Genomic DNA, 13,363 nt, shown 5'->3' with positions numbered 1-13,363 from the left:
CCCGCCAGCACAAGTTACAAAGCTGTCTCTTTTAAATCGTTCAGATTTGGCATTCGTGAGCGATTTGTTCTGTTATAAGGGTGCCCGTTTGGCCCACTCTTGGCACCTAGCTGTTCAGAGTAGGAAGGCCCCTCTGTGGCACTCCTGGTCACAGAGGACACGTGCCAACCAGGATCCATCTGACCTGGCAGCTGGAGGGCTGGCCTGCCCTTTGGTGTGGGCTCCTGTCGGATGTTGCTGCTCCCACCAGAGGCCTGGCTCAGGGGGTGAATCCGAATTTCTGAGAAGGAATTTTTGGCTTGTTGAGCTGTTAAGGGCTGGAAGCGGGGATCTGAGGAAGCCGGGTGATTTGAGGCTGAAGAGAGATGTAACAGCTTGCGCAGTGATTTTAATGGCTGGCTCTGAAAGAGAGGAGGAGAGTACATGTAGGATTTAATTTAGAGTAGACCATAAAGCTGGGAAGAAATGGAGCTCAGATCTGAGATGACAGGATGTAGCCAGGGAGGGCAAGCATGCGGGAGGAGGGACTAGTCCAGTCATATCTGTTCTTTGGGTTTTCTTCAAATAAGATTGTTCTTTAATGTAAAAGCCTAGAAGTCTAGTTATGACATCTAGAGTTGGTATGGCGGCCGATCAAAGGCCCAGGCTCCTATCTGACTGTGTCCTATCTTTACCATGGGCTCTCATGCTTCAACCAGCAGGAAAGAGAACGAACGAAAGAAGGGCGATGCCTCTGCCTTGTGAGAAGACTTCCCCGAAACTCCACATAATGCTTCCCCTTGTATTTCACAGGCCCAAACTTCCTATTTTCCCTTTCTTTTGATATTGCAAAATCCAAATGCTCTCTTGTTGCACTTTTATGTTTTTATTTGGGGGTGGGGGGGCGGGGAGGGTAAGGTTTGGACATTAAAAATGCAAAGCACAGAGAAACAAGTAAAATCTCTAGAGAATCTAAAAGACAATTCATTCACAGGAGGCCTTCAATTCCTAACATGGGCTCACAGCAGCCCTGCCTGCCTGCTTGCCTGCCCACGGTATGGCTGCTGGCCAAAGGCCCCACAGGATGCTGCACTGTGGAGGGATACTGGCTTCAAGGCAGAGGCTGGGTCCTGGAAGTGTTCTGCCCCTTACTGGTCAACTATTCTCAGACAATTCCTGAGCCTCAGGCTCCTCAATGGTAAAAGGTGGTTCACTCTCTTCTTCCCCTATCTCTGCCTCGGAGGTGTGAGGGTCAATATCAGAAGAGGCATGGAAAACACACATAAATTCATGGCCAGTCACTACTGCTGGAATCTGCCACTGAGGCTACAAACCTAGTCCTGAGGGGCTGCTAATCCTTTGAGTGCCATGGCACAAGGGACATGAAAAAGGGCTCAACAAAGTTTGAATAAAATGTTGAAGATCTCAAGGAACACAAGATTTGAAGGAACAGGGCACTGAAACCCAAGGTAAATGGCTTGAGAACTGACTCAAGTAGAAATCGCTCCTGGGAAAGTATCCTCCATTGCCATTCCAATGTTTTTCCAAGAAAGCTTTGTACTCCCCACAGGAGGTAGCACAGTACACTGTGCACTGTAAGTGCACAGAAGTGTTTTGTTTTTTATTAAATTGGTATGATAACACGATGAGACCCCTGATGATTTTTACAGCCCTGACCACACATAACTATTGAGTAATTACAACAATCCAGATTTGGCTGGAGATATAAAGTTACTTGAAAAGAGCTTCTTGGCAAAATAAATGGTTTCACAAAGAAGGTTCTAAAGCCCCATATTCCTTTTTTTTTGAAATTGGGAATAGCACATCAGGCCCTCACTTAGCCTTGCATTTTTAGTTTGGATACCTATCCGATCAACTTGGATATCTGGTTCTCTCTGCCCCTTCTGACCCCCATCACATATTATGTTAGAAGCATAAAATATAAATGGTTGGGCAAAAAGAATGGCAATCTGGGGAACTCCTGGTCAGCAGCTCTAAGTAACAGCTTATAATTAAAGGAAGTAAGCAGAAAACCTACAAAAAGCAGACCCCTCTCTCCCCACAATACAGAAATCTGTGGGTGTTTACAGGCACAAGTAATCCTACAGCCTCAAAAGCTCATGAGGGTTGTTAGGAATTCAAGTACAGAGGAATAATGGATTTATAAAATGCTGAATATGATCAAAAACAAGGTAGATTATGTTACTGTGCTCATTATGGGATACTGGAAAGATAAATTATTAAAACATTTTCAATCAATATAGTTGTTTAAAGGAGATAAAGCTCAGTTACCTGAAAAATCTACTTATTCAGTTTCTGCTTATTTCTCCATTATGGCAGATATATGCAACTATGTAATACTGTCTAATATGCAGTTCCTAATGCAACTGTTTGCCTGTTTTGTCAAAAATAGTATGGATTCCAAAAGTTGAAATATTCTTTCCAGAAAGCTTCTCATATCTGACTCCCAAGGCCCAATTCGTTGAATGTTACCACCTTTTTTTTTTTCTGTCCTTTTTTGTGACCGGTAAGGGGATCGCAACCCTTGGCTTGGTGTCGCCCGCACTGCGCTCAGCCAGTGAGTGCACCAGCCATCCCTACATAGGATCCGAACCCGCGACGGGAGCACCGCTGCACTCCCAGCGCCGCACTCTCCCGAGTGTGCCACGGGGTCGGCCCAGTATGTTACCACCTTTAACAAAACCTTAATCTTCCCACCATCTCCGTCCATCCTCCCCAACATTTTATGGCACGCCTCACTTACTACCACAAATTATGGTTCTTTATGGATTTTCTCTCTCTCCTGGGCTGTACAGTATTTGTTGGCTGGGACTATGACTTCTTCTCCCAAACACCCCTCTCCCCCAGCCAGATGAAGGCTAATGGAAGCTTGCTTTTTTCCCAATAGGAAGTGGGTCACTGAAGCAAGATTCATCCTGACTCCCAAGATGCATCTGGCTATTAATGAGAGTCTGTTTTGGGGAGGTTCTCAGCCTTGTTGTAACACTGAGAGGCTAAGTTTTCTCTACCCTGCCCTGCCCCCAGTACGGACAGTCACTGCAGAGTTGAAGAGTCTAAGACTTGTCAGGCCCCACTCACTTGGGTCTGTAGATCTGAGATCTTCTCAGGGCGCCACTCCTTTGGTCTGCTGCTTGGAGTGCTAGCAGAGTGAATGGCTTTCTGTAGTGTCAGAAGATCGGGGCCATCAGAATTGGGCACCTAGAGCAAAATATGGACAAGGACTCAAAAAAGCACACTAATAAGCCTAATTAAGATATGCAACCACACCCAAGAGGAGAACCAAACCAAAAAGCAAATCAAACCAAACCAAAATTCAACCAAAAAACCAAAAAAACCCAAAAAACAAAAAAACCCAATCCAATACAAAGAAACCACAACTCTCCCAATGTTCACAATGCAAGTGATGCTAGTTAAAATCCGCTGCCCTCTTAATAATTTTCCCTGCATTAGGAAAAATTGACAGATATCATGCAGTTTTGTTAAAACCCCAACCCTTAAAACATTCCCATGCTGTTAGTTTTAGTCGCTGTAAGAGAGAGCAGTTAAACTGGGCTGTACCAGGAATTGCTGTCGTATCCTCATTTCACATTGCAGTTAGGTTATGAACCAGTTCAATAAAACAAAACTTTTTTCCTGCTGGGAAAATGATCCAAACACTCTATTTGTTGGTGCCAAAGAAGTCTAGTGGGCTTTCAAGGATAGCAAAATGGGAAAGATTGGTTTGAATCATATTCCCAAACCCCTACCCAGTAAATCTGGGTCTAGTGTTATGATTAGGAAAATGCTGGAAATTTGTGTCCCAAATCCAATGAATGCAATTGGTCTATTCACCAATTTTGGTGAATGCAGGAGAATAATGCCAAATGCCAAGGAAAAGCCCTGGCTTTAAACTAAGTGACCAACAAAAGCTAGAGCCAGGCAAGGAAAGAGCAAGTCACCAACTAAGAGAAGCTGCTTTTTCATGGAGCCTGCTAGCTCAATTTGGTCAATTCAACTTGGTCTCAAAAAAACAAACTGCCAATCAAGTGTTAAACTTCGTGAGCCAAATGCAAAGACATTTGTTAATTGTAAACGTTAATCAAATTCTTTATAGGAAATAAAGGATTTTATGAATGCTGTCTGCCAACAATTGGCTGTTTAGACAATCCAAACTAGCTTTTCACTAGTTTGTTTATGCTTCAACCTCCTTAACTGATTCAGAAAATCCAGAATGGCAAAGAATTTACATTGCAGGGAATTTATGGAACTGGCTCAGGTACTTAACTAGCATAAAGAGAATATGACCCCATGAAAAAAAGACATGCTGCTGTCAACAGTAAAACAAGTTTACTGGAGTTTTCAGGGCTACCATATGTAAAAATGGGTACCATGGGCGGAGTGACTACAGGAAGCTTTTTCAAAGAAGAACTATGCTTTAAATGATTCTTTGAATTAAAAAGAGGAAAGAGGGATTTCTTGATGCTTGGATTCTCCCCGCTGGTGGAATTTGTCTGCAATATAAGATACAAATAAACTAATTGAAAAAAAAAAAAAAAAAAAAAAAAAGGTGCTTTTATTGAAACTACGATCCCTTGGAAGCCCTCAAATTGTTAAATATTAACAGTCACTGAAAGAATCTGTGCTGTGTATCTAGAGAGGTTCTGTGTCATTTCTCAGCTGGACATGAAGATGTCAATAATGTAAATTCAAGATAAGCACAAACTTCTTCTAATATGTGGTCGTGATCAATACCTACAGTAGGAATGCCCAGAGACCTACATGCATCTACTCACAAAAAGCTTACAAAAAATTTAAGAATTTATTTATCATCAGATTATAATAAAGAATTGTGTTTAAAGAGCTACTGATAAACTTCAACCTTTTCCTAATTGCTAGAGAGGACTTCAGCAACTAAAAAAATCCACCTATAATCTACCTATTAGGAAAAGAAAAAGATACCGCAAAGCCTTTCAAACTTGATCAACTCTTGAGCCAGAAAACATCACTTGGAAGAGGAATACCACTGCTGTGGGATACTAATGTATAAAAAGCCCTGTCCTACACTGTTAAGAAATATTTACCCAATGGAAAATATCTGCCTATCTGGCACAATTGAGAATACTGGTTTCCAAAGTGAAGAAACAGAAAGTTCAACCTTTAAATTGAAGCATCATCACAAGTTGAGATACTAACTAACTAGGATACAATTACCAAGTTAGTAAAGTCACCATATGCTGTGAGGGCTTATGTAACTCTCTGGATATGTAACTGAAGCCAGATTTTCCCAGGCAGCTTCCAGATTTGCTCGAGTCAAAGCAGGCACCTTTACAATACAGAATTATTTTTTGGCACTATTTTTCCCTGTTTTGGATATCTCAGTTGTCAGAGAACTAGGATGTATACGAAAGTATTCAGACCATCTTTTATGGATGTGTGTATGAAGACATTCAAGTAAAATATCCCATAAATATTTTCCTATTGCAATGATGGGAACCCCAGGGAAGGGTTTAACTTGCACTGCTTGGGAGGTGAGAAGAGGGCTGCCAGAGGCTCTCCACAGAGGTGGCCCATGGCATGGCCTATGCCTGGACTCGGCATCATCACTTCGCATATCACTAGAGGAGAACCAACCTCTAGTTCTCCCAACTGATTGTGTGACTTTGGGCAGGTCACAACTTGCCTGGGCTCAGTTCCTATTATCATGAAATAAAGGGGTTAAACTAGATTTAGGATCTATCTCAGCTTTAAAATGTCTACCTCAGCTTTAAAATGTCATCCTCTATATGCACTGGGCATCAGACTTCCATTTTTTAAAATCTTTTGAAAGGCCACAATGCCTTAAATCTTTCAAAGCTTGTTTTACTTAGTTTCCTTTTGTTGAGTTCTAGAAAGTAACAAAAAATATTAACTTTAATTATATTTACATGCTCATTCAAAGAAGGCAAAATTAACCCAATGTCAGGCTTAGGAGCCTTAGGTCTGGCAGGCTGTACTGAATGCTCTTTGGAAACGTGACTCGAGATTTCAAAGCTCTTACATTTTTTTTCTTTTAATTAAAAAATGCAGAGGTACAATCAATTTTTGGTTTGGAAGGCTTAAGGCATTATGGCCTGTGCAGAGATATTTTGCAGTTATTTTACATATCAAAAATGAAACATAAAAACCTAACAAAAAGTTTAAGTGGAGAGGATATTAGAGAATAGTAATTTCCCTATTTACCCTAATCTATACTATTTAAATATCTAAAATTTGAACCAAATCCTGAATAAAGTCGATCAACATGTACATACTCATGCCACCGTGAGCCAGAGCTTTAAGTTTAATGTTGGTCTAAGGCAAACAGACATCAAAATTTAAATCTATACATAAAAACATCTTCAGTTCCTTGATCCTTACTACTTTCTCCCACTTAACCACCCCCCAATGGCTGTAGACCTGTGGTTAAGAACATAAAGCCCAAAATGAAAATAACAGCAGTCAGGAGGAGGTAGCTGAAGTTAAATGTTTATGATAGATAATATGTTCTATAGGCAATGATAATAGTTTTGCTTTACAAGCACTTTAAATACTTTAAGCATATCTAGGTTAAATTAGGTCTATTTGTTCATCCAGTCTAAGTAACAAATGTAGTAATATTTTCTATGAACTTCTGGAAGACCCCTCATATTGTGTGTGTGTGTGTGTGTGCGCGCGCGCAGATAGAGATACTGTTAAGTCAGAAAACGAAATTGTACTATAATGATTAATATTATTTAAAACAAACTTTATTTTATAATGAAATATATAAATTTAACAAACAAGCAAGTGAAAGAATGATGCAGAAAGATAATCTAGGAAGGTCTTTGTTAACATTTCTAGAACATCTGTGAGATAAAAATCCTTCAGGTTATTATATACTTTGCTACTACAGGCTGAGTATCTCTAATGTAACAATCCAAAATGCTCCAAAATCTGATACATGAGTGTCCACATGACGCTCAAAGGAAATGCTCACTGGAACATTTTGGATTTTGGATTTCTAGATTAGGGATGATCAACTGATAAGTATAATGCAAATATTTCAAGACGTGAAAAAATTCACAACCCAAAACACTCTGGTCCCTAGCATTTCGGAAAAGAGATATTCAATCTGCACCATCTACCTCACCTTTATTTGCTATTGAGCCATAATCCTAGAGTTTTCAGAATGGAAAGGGCCTCAGAAACATCAAGTCTAATCTACTCATTTTACAGATGAAATCAATGAAGTCCATCTGAACAAGCCATTGTAACTACATCTTTTTCCTCTTGAAATAAATGAGAGTAAATCATGTATGAAGTAAAACCAGAATCAAAACCATTTAAAATGGCTAACCCAACCTTGTCTAGTCTTGAAGGTGTTATAAAGCAAAGGGGGAAGCAGGCCTTACTTGGGTGAAGAACTGTTCCTGCTGCTGTCCCAGAGGCCTGGTTTTTCCACGTTTGGTCACTAGTTAGGAGAATCTCTGCTTGGTCACTAGCCAGCAGAATTGCTGCTCGGGTGGTTCAGGGAAGCGAGGGGAGTGGTCCCTTGGAGCCAGCCCTTTGTTCAGGCAGTGGGCTCCCAGGGGATAAGGGTTTATGTTCCAGCTCACAGTGCAATCACAAGGTAAACATGTTTTCCTACTAAGGCAAGCCCTGAAATGTCAGACGCAATCTGTCCTCTGTGACTATACAGCCCAGAAACGCACTTGTCAACATGGGAATTCTATAACCAGCCAGGAAAGAATAAGGAATGATGGTTATTTATGAATTTCAAAATTTAAACGTAAACCAAAAACATTTCCTAAGTTTTTGCATATCTTTAAACCCCTCAGAGAGAAACAAATCCTGCATCTTCATAGTTTTTATGTGAATATAAATCCACATGGATAAAAAGTTTATTGAGAGAGGCTTAATGTGTTCTCTCTCATCCAAATTAAATTTCTTCTATTCCTGGAGAATCTGTTGACTCTAGAAAAGGCTCTGTGAGAGGAGGATAGTTATCGAGACTTTCAGAGACATATACAGTATACACATATCATCTCAATAAGAAAATAATTAATTCTGATTGCCATGTACAAAGTATAAAGTATCCACAGAATAATGCAGAAATGTATGCCATTATATATAGCTATTGGCCATCCACTTACTGTTTGAGATTTCTTCTTTTTCTTTTTCATTGACCTGAAAAAACCTTGCTTCTCCTTCTCCTTGAGTTGTTCAGAATGACTAATATTTTCAGGACTTTTCCTAAATGAGAAGACATTTTTATCATATTGATCTTTCAATCATTCTCTTGCCATTGTGTGACAAATATAATGAAGACTGAACATGCATGACACCAGGTTTGAATAGACATGGAGAATCAAGCACATAGGTAAAGAGCCTCTAAAAAAGCACAGGAGGAACCCAATCTAATCAACCATGGTTAATGATTATCCTTTGGCACAGGCTCTCTCAAAGTAGTAATTTGAGCATTATTACAAATGATCTGTAACTGTGCTGCAGGACCGTTTCCATGCTATTGGAAACCTCAGAATTAGAGATTCTGCAAAATACATGGCTTAAAGGATGCCTTTTCTGTACCCTCTAAGGGAAAAGCAGAAAGATTTTTCAATACCCTCATTTCTCTGTTTACCTTTTTAAAACCAGCTCAACAAGTTTACTATTAGTGGCTTGCCAAGATATTGAACATAAAAACCAATGCTGCTACAGAAACATTATAAATAAAAGGAAAAATCACCTGAAATGGGAACATTCCTATTTATCAAACCTTTTATTTATAAAATTAAATTTAAAAAAGTCAAGAATAAAATATAGACCAGATGAATGCTTTAATACAAAACACTCATGAAGAAAAAAGCTCCTAACTGAAAATACTGACATTAAGCTTAATACCACCAACACCAGCAGATATTTTAATAAAATTAGAAAATATTAAAAGACAGGAAACAGGACACCTTGGCATTAACAAGCTGGCTACTTGTACATTAAAAGAGGACCTACATTACTTAATTTAATTACAGAAAAAGCAACTCGACTGGTGTTATTCCTGAAAAATGCACATTTCATGGTTTCTATTTTAAATTTGAATACCTATGTAAGGAAAGCCATTTTCTCAAATAATTGGATTTCTTCTATTAGCTATTCCCTAAAATCAAGAATGGTAGAAATGTTAAAAGTGACAGAGTTAATTCATATTTATGGTTTTAGAATGCCTAACAGTGATAAAGTTAGTAGAATATCTAAGAAAATATAAGCAAAACAGTACCATGCCTTTATTTGATTAAATATGTGTAAAGGCAGAAAACATCTATATAAACTATTACAGATTTACATGACAGAAACATTATGAAGCTCTTAAAAAAATAAATCACACCTTCAAAGAATATTCAATAGTAGAAGGAATATTCAAACTACAATATTAAGTGAAAACAGCAGGATTCAAAATTTTCTATATGGGATGAGCCCAACTGTATAAAACAAGGTATACATGTGTACATATATATGCTTTTTTTTTTTTTTTTTGTCTTTTGTCTTTTTCCGTGTCCGGCAACGGATCGCAACCCTCAGTGTTGCCCCCGTACCGGACCGAGGACCGGCAACGGGATCGCAACCCTCGGTGTTGCTCCCGCGCCTCGCTCAGCCAGTGAGCGGGAACCGGTCTGCATGTGGGATCCGAACCCTCGGGCGGGAGCGCCGCCGCGCTTCCCAAGCGGCGCACTATCCAGTGCGCCACTGGGCCGGCCCTATATATGCATTTTTTAAAAAGCAGGAAGAAAATAAAAAATATATTAATTGCTATCATATCTGCATAGTAGGATTATTGACTTATAGTTTCTTCTTTTTAATTTTCAACAACAAACATGAGCTACAGGTATAATAAATAGGTTTTACAAACCATAGAAAATTTATTTTAAAAACCAAGAACTGAAAATCAAAGACAACAAGGGAAGAGACAGAGAAGTAAAAACCATGCCTGCTTGAAGAAGCAATGACCATTTCTTCTAAAGTGGCCTGAAACTTAAAGGGAATACCAGGGAAGTAAAAACAGGTACTGTAAGCTCAAGTGTTCCTGAAACACATTAGGACTTAATTTTAAAAATCACTGAGAGAGTTCCAAGTTCTGAAGTATAAGTTTTGTAATATGACACAGCCAATAAAGTAACTAGCATAGGAACTCAGAATGAAACATTTACAATTTTGAAAGCTAGAAGACTTCAGACATGATGGAATGGATAAGAATGGAATGGTGAAAAGTTAAAGATTCTTTAAATGCAGTGTTGTACTATTGGGAAAAATACTCATCCCACTGACAGACTGGGCCTAGACCCTGGGAATTTGGTCAAAGTTTCTTATGACAAGCACTTTTGGGATTAAGGAGATAAAACCCTTCTGCATGGGGCCTAAAGACAGACAGTCCTAAGCTAACTCCAAGCCTCAGCATTCAGTCACGTGAGGGTGTTAGGGAACATAGAACAGTGTAGTACACTGGAATCACAAAAGCATGACTCTTCAGATTGAAAGGAACCTCAGAGAGCATCTGGTCTAACCAGCAATACTATTTTTAATGTTTTGTAACTTTCAGAAGTTAAAAAATTACATGCTTATGCTACAGCTAATGCCCTTGCATGGTGGTATCTACATATAACCTAGAAGCACAACAGAATATTCAGATTAACAGGTAGAAGTTTTAGCAACCAGAGTGAAAGTCTAACAAAATACCAAAGGTGCGTGGAGGTAAGAGTGTTTTCTGTAAATGTAGCAACTCTTTAAAGGGACATGCTTATCATGAGTGCCATCTCAGAACGAGCACAGCACTGCAGGAGAACGTTCCTATGGGCATGAGAGGAGACAGAGGCTGGAGACACCAGGCTTAGGTGGAAGTGGGATTTTGCATGGGAAGAGGAGGGTCCATCCAGGATGAAACAGAGTAAGATGAAAGTGAGAGGCTGGGGCAGGAGGAGGAGCAAGAAAAACAGCTCGGTGTTTGCAGTTTGGTTGTTGCAGTGTTGGGTACCCCAAACACAGGGAAGATGGGTCAAAGACCCTCTGCAAGGTCTCTTCAGAGGTGCTGGGTAAACTAGAGCCCAGGAGGGGAAGGAGGAATGATGAGGAAACCATTTTCAAGCTGAAACTGAGCGGACGTGGTAGGGCTAAGATCCAGGCAGGGAAAGATCTCAAAGGCCAAAAGGAAAAATAAAATAAACTAGTGGTGGAGCGTGTGTATATTTGCTTCACAAAAGGCAGAGAAGGAAGTCAGAGAGAAGAAGACCGGGAGACACAGAGAAAGAAAAAACAAGCAAGGGAGAAGCTACACAGAAACATACATATCCAGAGGAGGAACAGAGAAACTGGGGGAGAAAAGCCCGAGAGAGAGATGGAGAGACGCAGAGAGGCTGCCTGGCACACGGGCACTTGAAAAGCTGTGTGCTCTATAAAGGAATAACGAATGAGCCTTGAACATGGACGACTGGCCCTGAGCCAAATGGGTGAGAGTGTGGCCAGTCATTTCCCTCATCTGCGCATTCTGGTCCCTGTGACTCACCCTGGTCCTGGCAGCAGCTTTGTGCTGAGTGGGCTGAAGAGGGGCAGTGCAGGAGAAGCCTAAGCGTGGGGTTCACATAAGTCTCGTGGATAGAACTTTGAGTAGGATCACCCGTCACCTGGCTCATTATCCCATCCAAACTGTACGAGAGGAGGGGGATGGGACAAAAACAGGCGCCTTTCTGCACAGTCATGGTACTCCGACGTTTTCTAATGTGACAACTATTTCCATGAGGGATCAAGAGGAAAGAGAATTCCAAAGACTCACCTACATGAAGGAAGGATTAAAGCTGACTTCATCAAAGTCAACCAATATTTACTGAGTACTTTCTATGTGCCAAACCCTGTGTTAGGTGTTGAAGATACAGAGAGAAAGAGAACAAGGAGTCTGACTGCACTCAAGCTGCTCACATACTCATGGGGGTGGGGACGACACACGACAGCCAGAGATTTGACAGCTAGGGAATGAGGACACGACAGGGTCACACTTAGGGGGCTCTAGTGCAATCCCTCTGGCAGTAGCGTGGAAGGTAAGTTGGAGAGGTGAAGGGCAGTCCTCTGTGCCACTTTCCCTGCCACCTCCCCTCCCCTGGCACTGTGTCTGGGTGGTCAGCTCGTGTGTAAGAGAAAGTGAGTGAAAAGTTCTGCAGGAGTAATTGAGTTATGGTGACAAGCAATACTGGACACCAACATATTCATAACTTTATAAGAAAAAAATGGGGATTACGCAAGTTACAGCAATTCTTTATCTTAACTAGTGGGATTTCTCATTAATTTGGCTTACTGTTTAAGTGTCAATTTCTAACCCAATTTTGACGGCGGTCTTTCTTTCTTTTTTTTTTTTTTGTCTTTTGTCTTTTTCCATGTCCGGCAACGGATCGCAACCCTCAGTGTTGCCCCCGTACCGGACAGGGGACCGGCAATGGGATCGCAACCCCCGGTGTTGCTCCCGCGCCTCGCTCAGCCAGCGAGCGGGAACCGGTCTGTATGTGGGATCCGAACCCTCGGGCGGGAGCGCCGCCGTGCTTCCCAAGTGGCGCACTATCCAGTGCGCCACCAGGCCGGCCCAGACGGCGGTCTTTCTAAATGTATTTATATACTTTGATGTCTTTTCAAGCAAAGTGAGAGCTGCCTATTTCATAAATATACACTCTATGTGGATATCTATGATCTGTATGATTTTCCTGCTGGGGGCCTGAGAAGAGAGAAACACATGCTTCTCTCCACAGCTACTGCTTGGGATCATTCCCCCTCTGCACTGTATTATTACCTGGAACATTTCTTAGCCTGATAACCTCAGTGCTAACTGCCAAAACTGGACATAGAAGAAACAGGGCCCGAGTGAGGGTTGAGGTATTATCTTATTAGTGAAGATGATGGAGCTGACGGCATTAACTCTTCTTTTCTTGTTCTGAGATATTTTGGCCTATCTCCCAGTTCTTAAGTGGGTTCTAGATAGCGGAGATGGCCAGCATAACAGCTCTGGATATTACAGTACATTATCTATTCATCACTTTAAAATATGACATTGTAGCTTGATTTCTCCATTGCAAGAAATGTGTACACTGTACAAATATCTTCCTCCCAAAAGAAACTTAAAGTACTAATATCAAGAAGAAATAGACTGCCCTTAGGTAAGTGATAACTTAGGAACAGCAATTCTCTACATTATCATAACAAGTCTCTTTTATGTTTTTGTAACAGCTACCAAATGTGCATTTCTCTCAAATATAAAGAATATGGTGAACCAATCAGAGATCATGTTAAAGAAAAAATATCAAGATGAGTCAAGTTTAATTAATGACTTACACTAAGTTATACATGCTGCATGAAGAAG

At 40.6% G+C, this 13,363-nt stretch overlaps 1 protein-coding gene across 1 annotated transcript in view; it reads right to left on the bottom strand.

Moving 5' to 3' along the window:
- Nucleotides 1-14: 14 nt before the first annotated feature.
- The window catches only part of CDKL5 (cyclin-dependent kinase-like 5), a 115,833-nt gene continuing 102,484 nt past the window's right edge, over nucleotides 15-13,363 (bottom strand). The window contains exons 15-17 of the mRNA XM_008579832.1: nucleotides 8,130-8,229; nucleotides 3,079-3,198; nucleotides 15-401 (exon numbers count right to left, since the gene is read on the bottom strand). Of these exons, the coding sequence (XP_008578054.1) occupies nucleotides 15-401; nucleotides 3,079-3,198; nucleotides 8,130-8,229 (607 nt within the window). The remainder of the gene's footprint in view (nucleotides 402-3,078; nucleotides 3,199-8,129; nucleotides 8,230-13,363) is intronic.

The sequence above is a fragment of the Galeopterus variegatus genome, unplaced genomic scaffold, assembly GCF_000696425.1.
Source record: "Galeopterus variegatus unplaced genomic scaffold, G_variegatus-3.0.2 Scaffold82, whole genome shotgun sequence".
Taxonomy (NCBI): domain Eukaryota; kingdom Metazoa; phylum Chordata; class Mammalia; order Dermoptera; family Cynocephalidae; genus Galeopterus; species Galeopterus variegatus.
This window is presented reverse-complemented; position numbering and strand designations above follow the sequence as displayed.